The 23,385-nt window shown below is 34.1% G+C and overlaps 1 protein-coding gene across 4 annotated transcripts in view; it reads left to right on the forward strand.

The window, feature by feature from the left end:
• SPATA17 (spermatogenesis associated 17) overlaps positions 1-23,385 on the forward strand; it is a 182,541-nt gene that overhangs the window by 103,171 nt on the left and 55,985 nt on the right. For 3 of the 4 annotated variants that reach the window (XM_032317202.1, XM_032317204.1, XM_032317203.1), the window contains exon 9: positions 21,201-21,336. In XM_032317202.1, coding sequence (XP_032173093.1) covers positions 21,201-21,336 — 136 coding nt within the window. Of the gene's footprint in view, positions 1-2,140; positions 2,152-21,200; positions 21,337-23,385 lie in introns of those variants that run through there. The other variant, XM_032317205.1, reaches the window with a different exon arrangement.

Below are 23,385 nucleotides of genomic sequence, written 5' to 3' on the forward strand. Positions count from 1 at the left end.
GTTAGGAGGGATATATAATGTGCATAATTTTAATCATGCATTTCTGAAAAGTCTCTTTGAAAATAAAAATTTCCACACAAACTCAGATGAAAGAAAATTGGCATGCATCTCAAGTAATTTTTATAATTTTTTTTATTTTGTAGCAATTACTTGACATGAAATAATTACCTATAGAGAATTCCATACCTTTTTCAATAATTGACAGTGACCCAATGTGTGGTAAATAAGAAATGAAAAACATTTATTTCCAGTTGGTTTTGGGGAGGTAGATCTGTTTTACCAAAGAGATTATGGAAGATCAATGCTGCTCAGACTTAGTTAAGCAAAATGTGCAATTTAGTGATGAATATCTAAAGAGTTATATTACTCAGAATTATTTTTGTTTTCAATGATGCAAACAAAGGTTTATGAAATAACAAGATTAACTGCCCAAATAATTGGCCACATTTCCATATTTCTACGGAAATCACTGTGCAGATCCAGAAGTATCCTTTTGTAGTGTCTTCCTTGATAAGCTTGGAGGGATGAGAGATCAGTATTCTCCCTGAAGAAAGGTGTTCCACTTGTACTTTCTATGGAACACCTGTGAATATCTTCAACCTCTATGGATACCAATGCTGATGACCCTTTACCCTGAAACTTTCAGATTGAAGATGCATCTAGGATTATCAGCCAACCCAACAAACCCAACAGGGAATACTCAAGAAGTTACTTAAAGATTTGGACCTTTATGTTTTTATGTTTTTAGTAAGGGGACTAAGCAACTGGTTTTAGCAACTGGCCTGTGGATAAATCTTTTTTTTTTTTTTTAAAGAATTAAAGCAGTGATATTTTGTAGCAGCTTCTAAAACAATTTTGGTTTTCATATATTACATAACAGTTATATCTTGTGAGGCAAAAGAACTGTTAGAAATTTGTGTATTTACAGATAAGAATTCTGTGATAGGAATTAGGAAAAAAGTATTCCCTAACCACAGAGATGCATAGTTTTTTTAATGCAGAGGGTCCTGTCTACATTAGAGGCCGTAAAGCTCATCTTACTACATCTGCAACAGTCTTATTTCCAAATAAGGAAAACAAGCATAGGAAGTGGGACAATATTTTACACATTGAGTATGGATTCCAGGGGGTTTTTTGGAAGTATTTTGGAGCTCTATTTGTTTGTTCTTTTTCCTGAAGAAACTTACTCCAGTTTCATTTTTTCCTTATTCATATGTCTATCTTTGTGAAACCAGGAAATTAAATAAGCAATTAGTAAATAATTGCTAAGTAATCTTTATGTGAGAAGCTCTCATCTAGATACTGTAAAAAATATACAGAGGTATTCATTGATTTAACAAATGCTTGCATATCCAGAAATGTTCTAGACTCTTGGGATTTAGCAGTGAATAAAATAGACAAATTCTCTGCTCCCATAGAAATTCTACGCTTCTGGCTTTAAACCAAATCAGAAAAACTAGTGAAATTCTGAGTACAAATTGCCATAGATAAGTACTTGAAAATCATCAAATGTGTATCAAAGACAGTGTCATGATTTTTTCTTTTAATTTTTTTTTCTTTTTTTTTATGTAGCATTTGCTCTGATCACTGCTGGTCTAGGAAGGTGTTCTTCAAAGAAATGACTGAATTGGTTCTGTGAAAGATGGTTTAGATTTGATAAAAGATAAAGGCAGATTGATGGTATGAAAAAAAAATGACAGTAGTTAAAAGTTCACTGAACAATGCGAAGACCCAATCTGACAGAAGCTAATCTTCATGTGGGAGGCAGTAGAAGGAGAAAGTGGGCAAGGCTTCAAGGCCATTATCTGTAGATAATGAAGAATTAAGTTTTTTGAGTAAGAGGACCTCATAGAAAGAATATGTATTGGATTGTGAGACAGGTGTATTTGAGAAGAAATGTGCTGGAAGGAAGGAAAACCATGAGGAGAATATTGCAATACTTTGGTGAGAGGTAATGGGAAAGAGCTAAGGTGATGGCAGGACTCAGCATTCAGCTCTTTTCTTTACCTTCTTCTTCTCTATGTAACCTGTGTGAGTGTTTGCTTCTGATTGAGAGACTTCAACTCCCACCTCTATGCCAGTGCTTTCCACTCTAAATCTCTAAGATCCTACTCTTAACATTCCAGATTTATTTTTTCAGTTGCCATCTTCACTTACTTCACCATATGTTCCCAACTCAGTATATCCCGCATTGGCCTGTTTCTTCTTATCTCGAATGTGAATTGTAACCAACTTTCTGCCCAGCATAGGCACTTAAAAGTTACCCTGTTATCTTTTTCCAGCATTCTCTTGGTCCTCAAATCCTGTCTAGTCTACCTTTTAAGAGTCTCTCAAATTCAGTCCCTCTTCTCCCTTTCTACTACTAATTTAATTTAGGCACTTACAAGTTCTTCTTTTAATTGTTATAAAAAGTTTATCTGGTCTTTCCAGTCTTTTTCCCATTCAGTGCATTTACCTCAGTACTAGAGAAATTTAAGCAAGCCATTATTCAGACAAAATACTTTTTAATGGGTTTTTATCAGTTCTAGGATAAATCTTAATTCTGTGTCACAAGACACAAGGTCCTTCAGGATGGGGTCTAGGCCTGTTTCTTTAGCCAGTCTGCCACATTTCATAAGAAACTCTTTGTGCTCCAGAGGTACCGAGCTGCTTTCATTTCTCTTTATATCCCTTGTTCTCTTCTGCTTCCATTAAGAAATTTTCTAACTCCCATGATTTACTCAATCTGAAATTCCCTTAAAAACATAAAAAAAGACTATTTTTATTTTTCAAAAAATGGAAACAACTGAAATGAAATTTAAAAAAATTTTTAAAAATGGAAACAACAACATACTTGTTTTATATTTTATATTTTTTTCAGGGAACATTTTTTTTTTAAAGATTTTATTTATTTATTTGACAGAGAAAGATCACAAGTAGGCAGAGATAGAGAGAGGGAAGCAGGCTCCCTGCTGAGTGGAGAGCCCCATGCGTGACTCGATCCCAGGACCCTAAGATCATGACCAGAGCCGAAGACAGCGGCTTAACCCACTGAGCCAGCCAGGTGCCCCTCAGGGAACATTTTAAAGATTATTTTTAAATGTAAAATGGAACCGTGCAAGTTACCCAGATGAAGTAGAGAAAAAAGTCATTGTTACTAAGGGTGAAGAGCCTCCCACCACGCCTTCGAAGAACTATCCAAGTAAATGTTTAACTTACCCATCAAGGTGACAGAGGTGGAGTGGAGTAGATGATCATAAGTCAGGTGGTATAGGCTGATATGGGCTTCACTAAAAGTCTTAGCAGAGGGGGTAAGGTCCTATATGTTAATACCTTCTATTAGTAGTCAGTGTTCTGACTTAATACAGAGAATATGAGTATGCAGACTATAACTGGTTCCAAACTCAAATGGATTTAAGACATTGCAGTGGAAGTCAGTGCCAGTCTGTGTTCTGGGAGGCAAAATAATGCCCCCCCCCCAACCAGAGTCTACAGTCTTATCTCAGGAATCTGTGAATATCTTGTTACCTTCTATGATGAAGAGGACATTGCAGATATGATTAAGAAGTTAAAGATGGGGAGATTATCCTAGATGATCTGGGTGGACCCACTGTAATCACAAGGGTCCTTAAAAGTGGAAGAGGGAAGCAGAAAGAGATTGGACTACATGGAAGGTGAGAGTAATGTGATATGGGAAAAACAGTTTGTCTTTGCTGCCTTTAAGTACAGTGTAGGCATTTCCAACCGAGGAATGCTGTCAGCCTCCTGCAACTGAGAAAGATAAAGAAATAAGTTCTCTCCTAGAATCTCCAGAAGGAAGGGTGCCTGACTGGCTCAGTTAGTGAAACGTCTGCTTTTTCAGCTCAGGTCATGATCCTGGGGTCTTGGGATTCAGCCCCACGTCAGGCTCCTTGCTCAGCAAGGAGTCTGCTTCTCCCTCTGCCTCTCCTTCTGCTTATGTTCTCTCTCTCTCTCAAATAAATAAATAAAATCCTTAAGGGTGTGTGTGGGGGGAAGAATCTCCAGAAGGAATGTAGCCTTGCCAACACCCTGATTTTAGCCCAATAAGACCCATTTCAGTCTTCTGACCTCCAGAAGTCTAACATAATAAATTTGTATTCTTTAAGCCACTAACTTTGTGGTATTGTTATAGCAGCAATAGAAAACTGCTATAGCTTGTTTATCAAATTAAGGAACTACCTTGCTATATCAGACTTTGGTGTTTAGATTAATTAAAAACCTGAACTTAACTTGATGAAAATCCTTAGATTCCTAAGGATTCGAAATTCTTCTACAGGTTGAAGGTATGGTCATTTAGAGGATGAAAAAATATAATTGTGGCTGGAACCTCCCTATGAAGAGAAGTTCATGATTGAATCATAGTGTAAGGATATTATATTTTAAACTTGAGGAGGCTTTCATAAAACCTGAGTACGGACCACTCAATAGTTGTCTCTACATCTTTTTGAAAATAAAAAGTGTTAATTTTCTGATAGTTATTGTAGGAGAGGTAAAACTTTCCCTCTACCCCTTAGGGCCTTCATTTGGGCCTGGAAATTAAATTGACATAAGACAGAATAATAGGAAAAAAAGCACACACATTTATTAAAAATAAGTATTACGTGACGCAGGAGGAGCCCCACAAGGAAGTAAATACCCTCTAAGTGACAAGTCCTAAGTGCTTATACGTTAGCTTGTATAGCTTGTATACAATGAGAAACAGTTGCAGAAAAATAAAATGAGTGGGGAGACCAAAGGAAGACAAGAGTCATTTAACAAGTTCTGTTTTATAAAATTCTCTCGGCTTCGACTCCTCATCTCTGGGGGCAAGAACATTTCTTTCCTCTTGATATGGGGAAGTCAGCTGTCCTATGGGCACGTTATGTCCTGATTTTAAGGAAAAACAAGGGGTGGGGGATTCAGATCACATTTCTTATACCTATTCTTTTCAAGTGCCTTTAGCTCAAAATAATCCAAAGTGGCATATGGGATGGCCTCTTCTGTCACCCTCCGTTATTCAGATCAGGGGAAATGGGACACATCCTGTACACATTTAGTAGGAAAGCAAAACTAACAAACTCCATTTCTTGAACTCTGCCATTTGCTGCCACTAGTGAAAAATATTCAGCAACTGTGAATCTTACGTATCTGCCTTCATTCCCTCAGCTTTGCAACCCGGTTTAGACAGAAATCTTGATAAATAGATAAGTCATTTTTAAACCTTTTATTATTGCTTCTAATAAAGTATCATTTAATAGACAGTTACCATTGGAAAAATGCTTGGGAAATGTTAAGAAACTAGATCTAAATAATTTTTAAAAAGGGCATTTTTAAAAATGCATAGAGATGAGATCTGGTTATATTTTTAAAGAGTGGTGATAAAGAAATCTAACATATCTCAAAACTTTTTTGACTTGTGGGATTTTCAAACACTTTAGACCTTTATAATTTGCATATTTTCTGAACTGTTATTGTATTATGATAAATAGGGATTATCATATATTTTCAGACAATGTTTTCTTAACAATTCAACTTTTATTTGTAACTCTTCCATTTATTTTAATTACTAGCACAGTGTGCAACATTTATTAATCAGCAGAGCCTTTTTAAGTTAAAATACTAAATTAGCTAACCCCATTAACACAGAATACTCCAAACAGGCAGTAATAGGAGAGGTAGTTACTGTGCAAATCGTATTAAACATGCGGGTGCTCTAGGGCACAGTTAAGCATGATTACCCTCTTTTGATCCAGTATTCCTCTGCCTCTCCCAGCTAATTTCCACTGGAAATTTACAAAGTGTTGCCTTCATTTTTCCAGCTTAATTTTTCTAATGAAGTTCTGGTACTTTATAACACTGGAGATACAGATAATAAGCCTGTGTATAATTAAGAAGTTCTAGAATTTGTCTACAAAAGAGCCCTTTATTACTTTGGCTCTGCTGTGAGAACTGGGCTCTTGTTTTGTTCACTATTTCCCTGAAGAAATTTTTTTTTTTATAAATAAATGACCACAGAATACTAGAATTCTGTTTCTGCAAACATCTAAGGCTAAAGAAGTTTAAGATTTATAACATCAACATAATGGTGAAAATTTGGAATACTTTCAGTGATACCCTTAGAATATTAAGCATACTTTTGGTGTATGTAATTGAACAAGTCATAAAAAGACATTTGTAGTCTTTTAGTTATGTATTATCAGATTCTATGCACACTTCCTAATATAATACCTTGACATATGCTAGATCAACTTTTGCCAACGAGCTTTAGGTCAGTGGATGAGGTCCATGGAATTTCTCTTGAAAGAAGTATAGTAATTTTGTGCCATATTCAGCATTCTTGTATTGGGTATGGCTTTTATACAGCCCAGGTTTTCCTGATTCGGTTTAGTGTTTAAAAGTGTGTTGGAGTCAGAAGGAACTTGAAGCCTGAAAAGAAATTTTCCAGACAGAGCAAGGGGAACGGGGAGAGGAGGTAGCCTGTATAAAGCCATCTCTGTGTACAAAGTGTGTGGCTTCTGTGGATTTCAGCTCACCTTCTGTGGTGCCTTGTGAAGCTCAGCTCATGGCTTTGGTACCTCATGAAAGGGGGCAGAGACCAGCTGGAAAGTCTGGGTAGAGTCAGAGCGTAAAGGGCCATGTGAACCATGGTGAAGAATCATATAAAAGGCCTTTTGTGGTATAAAACCATCACTGGAGTGAGAGGGGTCAGATAGATTAAAAATATCACTCTGTTAGCTCTGTTCTTGGCGAAGGTCTGGGAGTCAGTGGTGACAAAGACTAGTTAGAGGACCATTACCATAGTCCAGTTCAGAGATAAAGAGGACTGCAGTAGGACAAGGACATTGGTAGTGGAGGGTAATGGAAAGTTTGACAGACAGCTTTATAAGTAGAATCCTATGAACCCTACATCAAATCTAGGCAACAGTCCGTTAGGGTATAGATGGTTGGTCAAGGACACAGATACATTTAGAATCACTGTCTTAGAGCTTCCTTAGCTGCAAAGGACAAAGATCCATTCAAGGTAACTGAAAAAGGTAAGGATGTGTTTGAAAAGATACAGCAAGGAATCTTACAGAAATATGAGGAACCAAAGAAAAATTGGACTAGAGTGACCTTGTGGGCTGCAGGGCCATGGTTTCTCTCTCTAGTGTCCTCTCTATTTTTCTCTACTTTCTGCCTCTGACCTCCTTTCTACTGATTAGCTTTATCTGCTAGTAGTTCTTTCTCATAAATCTTCAGCTTACACTTAGTTATCATGGCCATTCCAGACCTGATTCAGTATAACCTTCCAGCTCTAGAACCCACAGCTAGTTCTGTTTTTCAGTTCAAATTCCTGAAAGATAATCTGTTTTGCTCAATTTATAAAATCAGACTAGCCCATGTAAGTCATAGGATTGGAACACAATAAATAATAAATATGTGTTAATATAATGGATATGTTAAATTAACATAAATAAAGCATATAAATAAAACTAGCATATATAAAATAAAGCATAACATACACGTGTATATATAAATCCCAGTTGTGATCTTGGGAAGGATGTATTATATTATATCAAATACATTGTTTTATGGGAGTAGGGCCATGAGCAAATATTTCTTCAGATTGAGGGCTGCCAGGCAGAGAATCCTTTTAGTGCCTTGACTTGATAGCTTCTGGTTGAGTTGATTGGCCAGAAGGTGATATCCTTCCTTGACTAAGGAAAAAATACAGGCATACCTCAGAAATATTGCAGGTTCAGTTCTAGACCATGTAATAAAGTGAATATTGTAATAATGCAAGTCAAAAGAACTTTTTGGTTTCCCAGTGCATATGAAAGTTACATTGACACTGTAGATTGTCTGTTAAGTGTATGCAATAGCCTTATGTCTGAAAATGTGCATACTTTCATTTAAAAATACTTTTTTACTGTATGTAAGTGATGAATCACTAAATTCTACTCCTGAAACCAATATTACACTACATGTTTACTAACTAGGATTTAAATAAAAATTTGAGACAAACAAAAACTCAAAAGGCTCTAAATATTTAAATGTGTAAGGATAATTAATAAGGCATTCTTTTCTAATAAAAAAATAAAAAATAAAAAAAAATAAAAATAAATAAAAATAAAAAATAAAAAATAAAAATACTTATTACTAAAAAATGCTAGCTATCATCTGAGCTTCCAGCAAGATGTAATCTTTTGCTGGTTATGGGTCTTGCCTTAATGTTAATGGCTGCTGACTGATCAGGGCGGTTACTGAAGGTTGGAGTGGCTGTGGCAATTTCTTAAGACGAGTGAAATTGGCCATATCAATTACCTCTGCCTCTCAGGAACGATTTCTCTGTAGCATGCAATGCTGTTTGATAGAATGTTACCTACAGTAGAACTTCTTGCAAGATTGGAGTTAATCCTCTCAAACTCTGCCATTGCTTTATTGATTAAGTTTATGTAGTATTCTGTAGCCTTTGTCGTCATTTCAACAGTCTTCCCAGCAACTTTGCCAGGAGTAGATCGCACCTCAAGAAACCACTTTCTTTGCTCATCTATAAGAAGAAACTCCTCATCTGTTCAAGTTTTATCATGAAGACTCCACTTATAATTCTAGTTCTCCTATTTCTACTATATCTGTGGGTACTCCCTCTGTTGAAATCTCAAACCCCTCAAAGTCACGCATAAAGGTTGGAATCAACTTTTTCCTGACTCCTATTAATGTTCATATTTTGATCTCTTTCCATGAATCGTGAATGTTCTTAATGACATCTAGAATGTGAATCCTTTCCAGAAGGTTTTCGGTTTGCTTTGTCCACATCCTTCAGAAGACTCACTATCTATGACAGCTGTAGCCTTACAAAATTGTATTTGGTAAATAATAAGACTTGAAAGTCAAAGTTACTCATTGATCCATAGGCTGCAGAGAGGATCTTGTGAAGGCATGAAAACAGCATTAGTCTTGTCCACCTCCATCAGAGCTCTTGGGTGACCAGGTATATTGTCAGTGAGTGGTCAGTGGGCTTAAATATTCAGTGGGATTTAATGTTGTGAACAGATGTGCTGTCCAGGCTTTGTCATTTCATTTGCAGAACACAGGCAGAGTAGATTTAGCATAATTCTTAAGGGCCCTAGGATTTTGGAATGGTACATGAGCACTGGCTTTAACTTACAGTTACCAGCTGCATCAGCTTCTAACTAGAAAGTCCGCTTATCCTTTAAAGCTTTGAAGCCAAGCATTGACTTCTCTCCAGGTGTGAAAGTCCTAGATGGCATCTTCTTCTTCCAGTAGAAGGCTATTTTGTTTACATTGACAATCTTTTGTTTAGTGCAGCCACCTTCATGAATTATCTGAGCTAGATCTTTCAGAGAACTTGCTATCACTTCTATATCATCACTTGCTGCTTCACCTGGCACTCTTATATTTTGGAGATGGCTTCTTTCCATAACCTCACAAACCAACCTCTGCTAGATTCAACTTTTTTTCTGCAGCTTCCTTACCTCTCTCTGCCTTCACAGAATTGAACAGAGTTAGGGCCTTGCTCTGGATTAGGCTTTGGCTTAAGGGAATGTTGTGGCTGGTTTGATATTCTATCCAGACCACACAAAATTTCTCCAAATATCTCCAAAATTTTGTGTCTCTATCAGACCACACAAAATTGGCAGTAAGGCTGTTTCATTTCTTTATCATTTGTGTGTTCACTAGAGAAGCACTTCTGGCTTCTTTCAAAGACTTTTCTTTTGCCTTCACAGCTTAGCTGAGTGGAGCAAGAGGCCTAGCCTTTGGCCTCTCTCGGCTGTTGACATGCCTTGCTCATTAAGCTTTGTCATTTCTAGATTTTGATTTAAAATGAGAGACATGGGACTCTAACTTTCACTTGACTACTTAGATGCCATTGCAGGATTGTTAATTGGCCTAACTGCAATATTTTTGTGTCTTAGGGAAGGGAGGCCCAAGGAGAAGGAGAGATGGGGGGGAAGTCCAGTTTAGCAGAGCAGTCAGAACACAGAATGTTTATTAAGTTCCCTGTCTTATATGGGCATAGTTGATGGTGCTCCAAAGCAGTTATAATAGTGATATCAAAGACCACTGATCACAGATCACTGTAACAATATAATAATGAAAAAGTTTGATTTATTTTGATAATTACCTAAGTGTCACAAAGATACGAAATGAGCAAATGCTATTAGAAAAATGGCTCTAATAGACTTGCTCAAAACAATGTTGCAGCAAAGCTTCAGTTTGTAAAAAGCACAATATCTGAAAAGATTAATAAAACAAAGTATAATAAGATGAAGTACGTCTATGTAAGAAGAATTATAGGTTTGATAAGATGGAGGTTTGGGGTATAAGTTTAATTTGGGAACAGCTCTATTTAAGATTTCCTATTTTGCATCTAGGTAGATATTCCTAGTGAGCATTTGAAAATACTGGTTTTGAGTCAAAGAAAAACACTGTATATAGAGATAAAGATTTAGAAATAATCACTGTAGAGGAAAACCTTGGTCAAGGTAGAAAAATCTCCTAGAGGCGAAACTATATAGAGAGAAGATTAAGTATAGATTTCTTGGAGTTGCTTTAATGTTAGGACCATGGTTCTTAATTAGGTTGCTCATCTCCATCACCTTGAGGCTTAAAATTATATATATATATGCCTCCCTCAGTCACAGATATTTTGGCTCAGTAGGCAGATGTGTTTGCGATATATTCTGCAGTGAGTCTGATGCACCGTTCTGGTTAAGATAAGTGTCATTAACACAAGGTGTTGGCAGAAAATGTAAGTCCGTCAAGAAACTGAGAAAGCAAGGAAGAGCATCAGGAGATTCTGTGCAGATGTAAAGAAAAGAAAATCCACTGCAAGGAATGGATGAACAGCATGATCCGGAGGTCAAGTCAAGTGAGAATTAAAAGAATGTATTGGGTTGGGCCCCTGGGAAGTCATTCCTTGATAGCTTTGCTTTCTTCTTTAATTATCAGCTAGTTCTTATTTCTCCCATGTTCTTCAGGATATCATAAAAGAACTCATCCAGTTCTTTGCCAAACTTCAGGCCAATGTCTAAAGTTTTACTCTTACCCATGGTGATATATATGTTTATATGTACATACATCTCTTTATATATGTGTGTGTATATATGCATAAAATATACATATATTAAAATATTCAGATATTTATATTTTAAAATTAATTTAAGATTTTTAAGTTCATATTTTAAATTTTAATGTAAAATTTTGAAATAGGAAAATATAGACATATTAAATTATTAAAATGGTGCCAGTATCATATATGTGCCCATGCTATATATATGTCGCCACTTTTCTAGAATTTTAATATTCCACTTCAGAATTGTGCTGAAAATTAACATCCACTTAAGCTACCTATGTATTGTAGAATCTGTATTCTTCTGCTTTTAAAGTCATTTTGGAACATCTTTGGTATAGTCACAATTTCTTAAGAATAACTGATAGTAATTTGCATTTCATCCATAGGTCTGCTCAGTAACGTGGGATACAGTATATTTTAGTTAGAGACCTTGAAGCCATTGAAAGTCCTAGGTGCTCACATGTAAATTTTAAATCAGAGGTTATAAACTAGTGGTTTCTGAGTTGCTTACAGTCTTCAGACGTGTTATATTTGGATCCTACCAATTTTCTAAAAATTAAATTATTTGAAAATGATAAGTAAGTCTTCTGAGAATCCAGATTTTCCAGCTTATATTAAAAACTAGATGATCTAGAAACAGTGGCCCACTCTCTTACATGGCAATAATTTGATTTTTACATTCTTCGTTTTTATATCTAACTGACTGGTGTTACCTGCCTAGTCCTTCCAGATTAAAATATGGAGACCCTTGTTCTAGGTAATAAGATCCTCAAGAAATAGAGCCCATGACTGATGCAGTACACTGAATGCGATACTTGACAGATGATAAGTGCCATTTTAAAAAAAATTTTTATTTTTATTTTTTTATGTATTGAGCTTGAGCTTGAACTCTCATTTATTTTGTCCTAATCTCTCTAATTCAGTCACTAAAATTTTTCTCATTGAAAGAAAAATCAAGCAAAAAAACCGAATTACATTGTGATTTCTCTTTGACCTTTATTAACATTACCCTATTAGTCCCAGTAATAGGTGGGCCCTATGCTTCTGTTTCTCTTTCTCTTACTTCCAGTAGAATTTTCCAAACTGTGTCTCTTAAAATGCTAGTCTGGAAGATGTCAATGAATTTTCTATCAAATAAATTAGGAAAAAGTTACATTCAAAACAGTTAAACTTTTTTTTTTTTTAATGTGGCATTTACAGGGCTTCTCAGTCTTAAATAGACTTTTATTTAGTGTGAACTTCAAAGAAGGGACATATAATGTATAGTATTTTGCAAACTTATTCACCTATTCATTCAACAAATATTACTGCAGGCCTAATATGTGCCAGACCCTGTATTAGGCATTGCAGATAGAGCAGTAAACAAAATAGAGATCTCCTGGCTTTGTAGGTCTAATAATATAGTTGGTTGAGAAATCTCCTCATCCACAGATCATAGTTTAGAATATGCTACTCTGGAATATTACTCAACAAAGAATATTTTATTTTCCTTAATGATTTTTTTTTTTTAGTTTCAGCTTATTTTTTCCTTAGACCTTCTTAACAATAAATTATACAAGTGTTTCCCACAGCCTTATATTCCTTCTTAATTACATGTTCCTTTTTATTAAGTTTTTTTCATTTTAATTCCAGTATAGTTAACCTGTGTAATTATATGTTCTTTATGTCAATTATACAAGTCCTTAAAATATCTGAGCTCATCCTTTTTAGCTATATTGGCATCTTTGTAAGTTTAAAACATCTGATATAAATGGCCTGAAAGAAGAGCCTGTGTGACTGTTACTTAGCTGGAACATTTAAATTTAGTATCTTTTAGCAGAGATTTTTTTTAAAGATTTTTCACAATTAACTAGAGAACAGTCAACTCTGCAAAACATATGTCAGAAAGTTGTTGCATAGCCATAATAAAATTACTGAGTAAGCATGCCTTGAGATCGTTAATAATAATATATTTGGGAGTTCTTTTTAAGCTAAGAAAAATGTAGGAAGAAGGGCAAAATATGTCTTTCCATTTAAATTTAGAAGCTTGCAATATAAGCTTACTGTCTAGTTGAACAGATAGTCTTGCCATTTGCATTCCTTAAATATTACATTTCTGTCTCCACCCTGGGGGAGAGACCTGTGCTATTGAGATTGCTGTTTAAATAGTTTATGAGTTTTAAATTTCTGCTCTGAATTCCACTCTAAGGATAAAATACTTTATGTATTAAACACTTAGAGCTATGATTACATTAAAATCTCAGGGAAAGCTGTTTTCTTCCATAAATAAAGCCCATCTGATTCCTGTCCCAATCTGTTGCTCATTTCATTAACATCTCTTCAACCAAAATTCTAGTGGACTAAAACATCTTCATAGAGCAGTGGACTATATTTTGAGATCATTCTATTGATACTAGTGAGTTATATGTTAGGTTTATCTAGAAATTTGGGTTCTTCATACCTATAGTGAAAATACTTTATTTCTCATATTGAACGTAGGGAAAAGTCTTAATTTGCTGAGGTTATTCTAAAATTTAGATTAGTCTGTATTTAAGAAAAAATATTCAGCTTTTTATGACCCCTTTTTACGAATCAGACCTGAGTCACTTAACCTGATTATTGTTTTAGTAAGCTAAAATTATTCAGTATTGAGACATAATTGACATATAGTGTTGTGTAAGCTTATAACGTACAGCATAATGATTTCACTTAGATATATTGCAAAATGATATACATTCATTATTCATTATATTAATTCAATATTCATTATTAATTATACACACTACAAATCTAAAATATGTCTCAAAATATAATTGACAAAAATAATTTGCATATTTCCAATTATGTGTTTTATCAAAGTGCTCTATCTTTTTTTAAAAAAAGCTCTGATTGGTTAATGAGAACTGAGTCATCTGATAATGAGAGCAGAAATGAACTGGTTATAACTCAGCCCTCAAAACATTAAATCTACTGTTTTCTACATTATAATAATGATTGTAATATTGAAGTCTAATAGAATCATTTTTGAGCAGGTGTACCTTTAAGATAACATGAAAATTATTTGTTGATTGGTCTATTAGATTAAATCAGTTTGCTTGATTCATGTTTAATCTTTCAATTCTTTCATCACGTCTTTCCAAACTTTTACACCTAGGTGTCTTTGCTTGTCCAATTAAGTTTCATGGACTAGAGAAATTCCCTCTGGAATTAAAGGAAATGCCTTCTCTTAATTAGCCCAGAGTGGATTTTTTTCCCCCCTCCTATTTTACTTTCTTTACCTCCAACTAAATAACTGTTCTATTTTGAACATTACAAAGCTCTGAATCCTTGCTCCTTTTTTTTTTTTTTTCCCCAAATATTTTAAGCAAAGATCTTGGGGTAAATTCTAGCGCTCACTCCTGTATCCCCATTGGGGAGTGTCTTCCCTTCCAGTGTTGTTAATAATTGGGAGAGGTGGCTCATATACTAAGATCTTTACTAATGTAGCTTTTGATCTTTTGAGCATATCTGTACTTCTGCTACCAAAAAACCCCCCAAGTCCCCCAAAAACCCATTATAGCAACAACTATTGCTATAAGAAAAAATAACGGCATGCTTCCCACTCTGTGTTGTACATAGATAAAACTGATAATTGATTTTCTGAGAGATTCTTTGAACATTTATTAACTCAGTAGTGCATGGTTAAGAAACAATATTAATTATCTTAGAGTCATTCTTAATACACTTAGAAGTAAACTACTGCTTGCACATATGAAATTTAATTACTCAAATATTAAGACAGTAAAATTCACAAGCCCTTATTTGCTATGCCATCATCTCATTACTTTATATTTTCTACTCTATAAAGTGTAGGAGGTTTTAAAAAACTTGAAAACTAAATTATTTTATGATCAGTCTGAGATGATGGAAAAGTATTTTTGTTTCCCTTTCCCACAAGAAAAAGTGGATCTCTTGAGAGGCACTTATTACATAAGAGTTCTTATTTATTTTATAATTCATATATAAGAAAAATATTTTTTCCAATAAAAGAAAATGTCAGACATGTTTTGGTATCAAAGAATCACAAAGCATCCGATTTAGCAGCATGATTTGAAGAGAGCAATGTGGTAATCAGCCACCATTCCTTGATCCTCCGGATTTATTAGCCTTGGTAATGCTATGGTCAAGTCTGCCTCTCAGGGCAGCTTAGAGCCCAAATAATGAGCCCACTTTTGGCAATAGTATTAGTGAGGAAAGAATAAAGTCACTGGGACAATAGTTCCTACAGATGTTAAAGTAAGATAAAACTGTTGAAGCTTAGCCTGTTCTGATAGGAGCCAGAATGTACCCTTTGAAAAGCATTCTTTCTGTTTTCCAAGCAAATTAGCTACACACTTAAAGGATCCTACGTGCATGTTCCAAGCTCTTAACCTCTGAGTATCTACTCATACCAGCCCCTGACTTGCTTGCTCTTCTTTAATTTCCATATATGTCTAATGCAGTCTGACCCATTTGTTACAGTTCAGGTTAGATATTGTCTTACTCTGGTTTACTATTTCTTTTGCCTCTGGCCTAGGCAAAAGCTTATTTGCATTCTTTTGCATAGCTCACTGGAAAATTTATTATGGTCTGGAACCGAATTCCTAACTTGTAGTAAAATGTTCCTTATCCTGAAAAAAGTGTCGCTTTATCCTGTCCTGTGTTAATGCATATATTTTACTAGGAGCTGTTTAATAGAGAGAGGGCTGATCTAGGGCATGTTTGATGTTTGAGATGTGTTTAAGCATGTATCTTGGCATCTCTAAATTGTTATCACCATGTCCATTTTGGGACGATTTACCTATCTAGAATCCATCATGGCTTGCATAGCTACCCTCCTGAGCAGTCAAACTTTAATATAAATGTAAACATAAAGACAAATGTTTTGTAATGTAAAAAGATCTGTAATATATAACTATATATATTCTCCTTATTTACCATGCAGTCATATCCACCATAAGACTCTACATGATCTACTTTGTTTCCTTTATAAAGAACACAATTTCTAGCTATGTTGAACCCCTCTCAGTTCTTTCAGCGTTCCTTTTTATGCTCTACTTCACCTCTGTATCTTTGTATATATTTTCTTTTGTTTAAAATAACCTCTACCAGCTTCTTAACTTGACTATGTCTTTCATTTCTGCACACACAGTCTAAAAAGATAACTTTTCTATGTCCCATCTCCCAACTCCTTGCCAGTAAACCCTCCAAAAATAAGCATTTATTAACACATATGCATATACAAACGTAAACCTTCCTCTCTGCCTCAGTAACCTCTTGTGCATACATCAGACACAAAACTTAACACATTCTCCTGTGTTGTTTCATTCTCCACTCCCTGCTAAGGTGAATTCCTCTTAGGGATAGTGCATCTTTCATCATTCTATCTCAGTGTTTTTCAAAATGTTTAGTATATAAAAGTACTTCATTTAATGTTTATCTAATGAATGAATTTTATTAAGACAGCAGAGAAATCAATGTGGACTAGAGTAGGATAATTAGGCTGCCTAGGAAAACTGGGTGTTAAGCTGGATTTTAAAAGATGAGCAGGGTATGGATCAGCATATCTGGAAGAGAGGAACATGGTTAAAGACACAGGTAGGCTGGAAAGACAGAGAGAAAGAGCAGATTGGCATCAGTGGAATGGCAGACAGGAAGTGGTAGGAGACTGAACAGATCAAGTGCATTCTAAGAAGCCTGACAGCTGGGCTGAAGAATATAGGCTTGGGTTAGTAGGCAAGAGGGTTTCATAATTTGCAGATTTTAGTTATTTTGCAGTGAAATAAACTATTAAATGCAATTCAGGTCAGAGGAAAACCTAGATTTATGAGTGGCAATAGTTGGACTATTAAAAAAAGGGGGAAAGTAAGAGGGAGTTAAAAGAGAAAAAAAGATAATTCATTAGTCTTCTTATTTGGAAAATAATATTAAGTATATTAATACTAAATAGTTTGTATTTGCAGTGGACCCATTCTCCATGAAGCTAATTGACTATTTTTAAATTTTTGCTTCCTGAGACCTCTATAAATTCTTTCCTAACTGCCCACACATTCAGGTAATGAGGTGTCATGAAAGCACTGTGTCTCCACATTGTATTTTAGAATTTCTTCCAGACCTGAATCTTTGATGAGGTTATAAAATAAAAAGCTAACCCATATCTTCTTTAATATGGTATCCAGCTAATTGAAAAGAAATCACTGCAAGTATGAGGTAAATCTGAATATATATTTAAAACTGGTAAAAGGTAACATTTTGAAAAAATAATTGGTATTTATCTAAAAGTTTGATTATTAACTAAATTGATTTTTTAGGGTTTTCATAGCTATTTATACTTTTATAGAGCAAATCCCATTTCAGAATTAAAGAATTTCTTCCAAATTTGAAGATTAATATTTGAAAATTATTTATAAAACATTAAACATTTTGAATATGTATACCTATATATACACATATGTACATATGCTTAAGAGTACACATGCATGTTACTTCAGTGAAACATTATGGCTGAATGAAATAAAATTAACTCATGGACAGGAAAATACTTAGTCTTTCAGCCTTGTCTTCTCAGCCAACCATTCCCTTGAGAAAGCAAATTTTGTTCAGACACAAAAGAAAAATGTACTATTAAAATGCAATTCAGAAGTGATAAAAACTGTAAGTGCAGCAGCCGGCTCACAGCACCCCCTTTGTATACTCAGGGACATTGGGGCCACATTAATTTTTGTGTGTGTGATGTCCATCCCATGTGCAAATTAGCACTGGAAGGACCATAATCTGTCTTATATGAGAGCTGTTTTCCCAAGAGCATGTGTAATACATGCTTGTGTAATTTTGTAATTCAAAGCTCTGTGTTGTTTGTTTGTTTGTTTTTACTTTAAATAGTATTAGAGATGTTTTCTTAGGAAAATATTAAAAAGGAATTTATTAATAAACATTAAAAAGGAATTGTAGAGAAGTATGAAAATTAATGAACTAATAATGCTGCTTTCCTTTATTGTTTTTAAACAAATATATAAGTGCAATGGCAAAGAATCAAATTTTCAGTTCAATTGAGATTAAAAAAACCCTTCCTTGTCTTAATTAAATGAGATAATATATGTGAAAATATTGACATATGGTTATGGGTCAGTAACTCTGTTGAAGAGTTCAACTTTAAAGCCACAATTTCAGAATATGCTTCTCAGCAGAATATTTCATTTTACTATATAAATTTCTCTTATTGCCCAGATATCTTTCTCTAGTTTCTTTAATTAAACAACATCTAGCTCCAACTTCATTAGTACCATATCCTCTTTGATTAAATTAAATAAAAAAATTTTTGAGGTTTACTCCTATTTCCTTCATTAAATCTCTTTCCTCCAGACTATCTTTTATGTTTGGATATGTGCCTTTCTTCCATGTTGGTAGTTTCCCCAATTGATAATCCATTCTTAGATTTATATTAAAGGAGACACTAAAATTCAGACTAGAAATGTATTTGTATGTGAGAGTGACTTTTTGACTGATCGACTTTTAATTAAGAGTTTTTCAAATGTCGATATTTGAAGTTGTTTCTCTGGTCACTCTCAGTATCTTTTTGAGACGATGTATTTGTCTGAATGCAGTATTTAAGTACAGTGCCAATTCACATAGATATGAGCAAGGGAAGAGTTCAAGGAGTAGACACTGATTTGAAATTCATATATCCCATTTGGTGTCTTGAACTTCACAGGGATTCTGCAAAATCTCCCTTCCCCTTTGGCCTCTCCCTCTTCTGGAACTGAGATTTCAGTTTTTTGAATGTTCTATCTGCTTTTCACCTGGCAAAAATTTGTTGGTATTGTCACCTGTTTCATCTTTCTCTTCTGCTTTCTTCTTATAGGTTTATAACTTAAAAAAAAAATTCTTTACTCTTATTTCAGAGGACTCTGGTGAGGGATTTAAACATTTCACCACATTACACAAAAAGCGTATTACAATTTTAGATGTTCCATGAAAAATTATATGGATCTTAAAATTTTTATCTTTTATGTTGATTGTAACACATTAAAATAATAATACTGATGATGGCTATGACAACAGGCTACTTCTACATTTACTTCTACTTTTAACACCCCCATTATTTATTGGGCATTTGCTCTTTCAGCTTCCATGTTAAGCTTTACATATACGAAATTACTCATTCCTTACAACAACCTCATATGGAAGTAAAATCTCATAGAGGTCAGGTAAGTTCTGTAAGTGAACACAGGTAGCAAGGGCAAAAGCTAAGATCTGAATACTGGTATGGTTGACCCAAAAGCCTCATTACTCAAAACCCCTACCAAAAATGCTTTCATTATTCTGCTGAGTTAAAGAATGAAACTGAGTGACTATCTTATTGTATACACAAAAATTAACTCAAAATGGATTAAAGACTTGAATTTAAGATCTGAAACCATGAAACTCTTAGAAGAAAATCACAGGCAATAAGCTCCTTGACATCAGTCTTAGTGATGATTTTTTTGGATTTGACACCAAAAGCAACAAAAGCAAAAATAAACAAGTAGGATCACATCAAAATAAAAGGCTGCACAGCAAGGGAAACCATCAACAAAATGAAAAGTCAACCTACTGAATTGTTGACAATATTTGCAAATCATATATTTGTAAAAGGGGGGTAATATTTAAAGTGTATAAAGAACTCATACAATTCAATAGCAAAAAGAGAAACAATGTAATTTAAAATGGATAGAGGACTTAAATAGACATTTTTTTTCCAAAAAAGGCATACAGGTGGCCAACAGGTATATGAAAAGATGCTCAACATCACTCATCATCAGGAAAATGCAAATCAAAACCACAATGAGTATGATCCTACTACACCTGTCAGAATGACTAATATCAGAAAGAAATACCAAGTGTTGGCAAGGATATAGACAAAAAGGAGACCCTAGTGCACTGTTGGTGGAAGTGTAAATTGGTGCCACCACTATTGAAAACAATATAGAGGTTCCTCAAAAAATTAAAACTGGAACTCCCATATTATCTAGCAGTTCCTCTCATAGATATTTATTTGAAGAAAGCAAAAACACTAATTCAGAAAGGTATATGCATCCCCATGTTCATTGCAACATTATTTACAACAGCCAAGATATGGAAACAAACTACATGTCCATCAGTGGATGTATAAAAACAGTGTTTTATACAATGGAATATAATTCAGCCATAAACAAAAATGAAATCTTGCTATTTGTAACAACATGGAGGATCTCAAAGGTGTTATGCTAAGTGAAATAAGTCAGACAGAGAAAAGACTAATACCATAAGATCTTACTTCTACGTGAAATCTTTTAAAAAATATGCTGATAGATACAGAGAACAGATTGGTGGTTGCCATATGGGGTGGTGGGTAGGTGAAATGGGTGAAGGGAGTCAAAAGGTACAAAATTCCAGTTATAAAATCAGTAAGTTATTAGGACCTAAGGCGAAAGATTTATACGATCTGAAGAGAAACCAGAGCATTATTATTAGGACCTAAGGTACAGATGGAGATGTAATATATAATGGACACTTAATTTATAATACTGTACTCCATATTTGAAAGTTACTAAGAGAGTAAGTCTTTAAAACGTCTCATCACAAGAAAAAAAGATAACTATGTATGTTGAAGGATGTTAGCTAGACTTGTGATGATCGTTTCATAATATATACAATGTCAAATTATGTTGTATACCTGAAACTAATACAATCTTGTATGTCCATTGTACCTCAATTAAAAAAAGAAAAAAACTTTGAAGAAAACCTATTTCAGTGAGAATTTCCTATAATGGGATTCCTTTTCATTTTTGGATGCCCTTTTGAAATTAAAAACATTTTTATTTATACAGTGAATTTTTAATTACCTGGCATCATTAATTGATAGATTTATTCTTTAAAATTTTCTGCATTTCCAGAATATTGGAGACATAAAAATTCTGTGAAAAAAGTCTTACTATCTCCATTTGCTGAATAAGAAATGAAATTCATAAAAGTAACAGAGATAGTGGCAGAAGTTAAAGTGGAATGCAGTTATTCTGATTCCAAACCATGTTTTATTTTCACTATGCTTTACTACTTCTCTAAATTTTAATGTTTTTAATCAAATATTTGCAGAAATAAAATTAACTTCACTTAAATGTTCTTTCAGGTTTTTGCCATTTTCTACTTACCATAAAAATAAAAAGTATACCCCATTAATGCATTCGTCAAGCAAGTATGGTCCCAATTCTTATGGAAGTCGTCATTTTAGAGATGAAAATCCCAAGAAATGGATCTGTGACAAGGTAAGTTAGTGCAACATTAAAAAATGATGTTCTTTTTGAAAGGCTAAAAATAACACACTGATTACAACAAACATAAATATTCTCATACAGTTAACACCTTCATGGTTATAAAATTATTTATAGCTATTTCATGTAAAGATAACACTGCTAACTTCTCTAGCCAGTAAGAGATTTGTGTTTTTGTTTTTTAGCGTTTCATGTTTTTTATGGGTAATGACTCAGCTATCCTATGATCTATGGTATACATCATGGCTTTGCCAAAGCCAGCCAGGGTCAAAACTTGAATCTGTGATTAAGAATAGCCAAGCTCTCAGACATGGAGATCAGTGCTTGATCTCTTGATTCTCTCAATCTCTGTGTGTACATAGAAAGATAAGTAAATAAGTAGGCAGGTATAAGTAGATAGATAGGAATAGATAGAAATATATGTGATATTTATATATGTGATATTTACATATATATATGATACAGAAGAGAAGAAAGCAAATATTTATTGATTCCAGAGTTACATTTGTTAGCATTTAGAGAAAATTTTCTGAATAGGGAAAATACCAAGGTGTCTTACACAATGAGGTAAAAGGGAAGTTTTTGATATGTGTTAAGCCCATTATCTAACAGAAACTATAACTTATTTATAGAAATAATTACGCAGATAAAATGAAGTTGTAAGTGACTTTCTGGAAAGGGGTTAAAGCCACTGAGATCCATAGAGCATACCAGTTGTACTGGTTCTATTAATAGGCTGTCAATGAGGATTTACTCATTTACACACAGCCTCCTTTCAGAAGGATTTAAGACACCTTACTAAAAGGCAAATACAGTAAAGCTTATATTTTAGAAATAAAAATAGAAGGAAATGATCTTAGATGAGAACAGTGTCTATACTCACAAAATAAAGGAAACCATTATGGCAGTGCTAAGTGATAGGAATTTCAGCTTGTGGATGGCAAAGATGAAAAGGAAAATACAAGTTGCAGACATATCCTCATTACTCAAGAGGAAGACATATGTTAGACCCTTAAGAAAAATGAGATCTTTCTTTATTTTATCAAACTATAAGGAAAAGTCTATTTTTAGGGCATTATAAATATGGGATTACCAAGGGTAAGTCACTGGAGAGTAACACAGATACTTTAGAAAGTGCCTTTTTCTTTTCCACCTGCTGAGTCCTCTGTCTTAAAAAATGATCTAAAATACTAAGTAATTCCACATCATAGGGAATAGGTACAGTGAGTAGTTCAATTTGGCTCACTGATTGAAAACCTAAATACTGGTGACAATGTTATTCTTGGCATTTGTTTTTACCTGATAGGCAACCATTCAGAATGTAGGATAAATATAATTTTTAAACTATCTAATTTCATATTTTGAATGTATGTAATGTGATCTACATCTCATTTGCTATTTGACATAAACATCTTTTTGCTTTTATGCCCTCCCACAATTTTATTTAATTCAAAGAAGTGCTCATTTCTTCAATATAAATGACTTACTTTAGGGCATTAAGCTGCTTCTGAGTAAATAAGACCCTTGTGCAAATGTTTCTTTCCTAAAATAATATAATACTTTTTGGTTTTAGATGATCAATTCACCTCATACATTCTAACATATTTTAGAATATGCATCTGTCTTGCAGAAGTAAGCAAACTCATAGAAATATAGACACTTTTGGATCCGCGCTAAAGAGAAAAAGTTTATTTTGTTCTTTTGAGGAATTGTGCTGTGCCTCCATACTTTTAAAAAGTATACATACTTAAAACATTAAGGACAAGTAGTTGTTCTTGTAGACTCTGAAAATTAAGAGAGAAAAGTATAGGGAGAAGTCTTAATAAATATAATAAAAATTAGTAAGAAATCAATAAATCATGAATTATAAATCATGAATCCACTTAACCCTACATAAAAGCATGTAGAAAAATACTAAATGAAAATTGAAATTCCATCTTTCTCATCTTCTCTCCCTTCCTTCTTATTTCTTCCTACTTTCTGATCTCTTCAAATAAATAGATTAAACAAATTACTCTTCTGCGTGGCTAATGTAATCAGCAC

This window comes from Mustela erminea, chromosome 17 (assembly GCF_009829155.1).
Source record: "Mustela erminea isolate mMusErm1 chromosome 17, mMusErm1.Pri, whole genome shotgun sequence".
In the NCBI taxonomy this organism is placed as follows: Eukaryota; Metazoa; Chordata; class Mammalia; order Carnivora; family Mustelidae; genus Mustela; species Mustela erminea.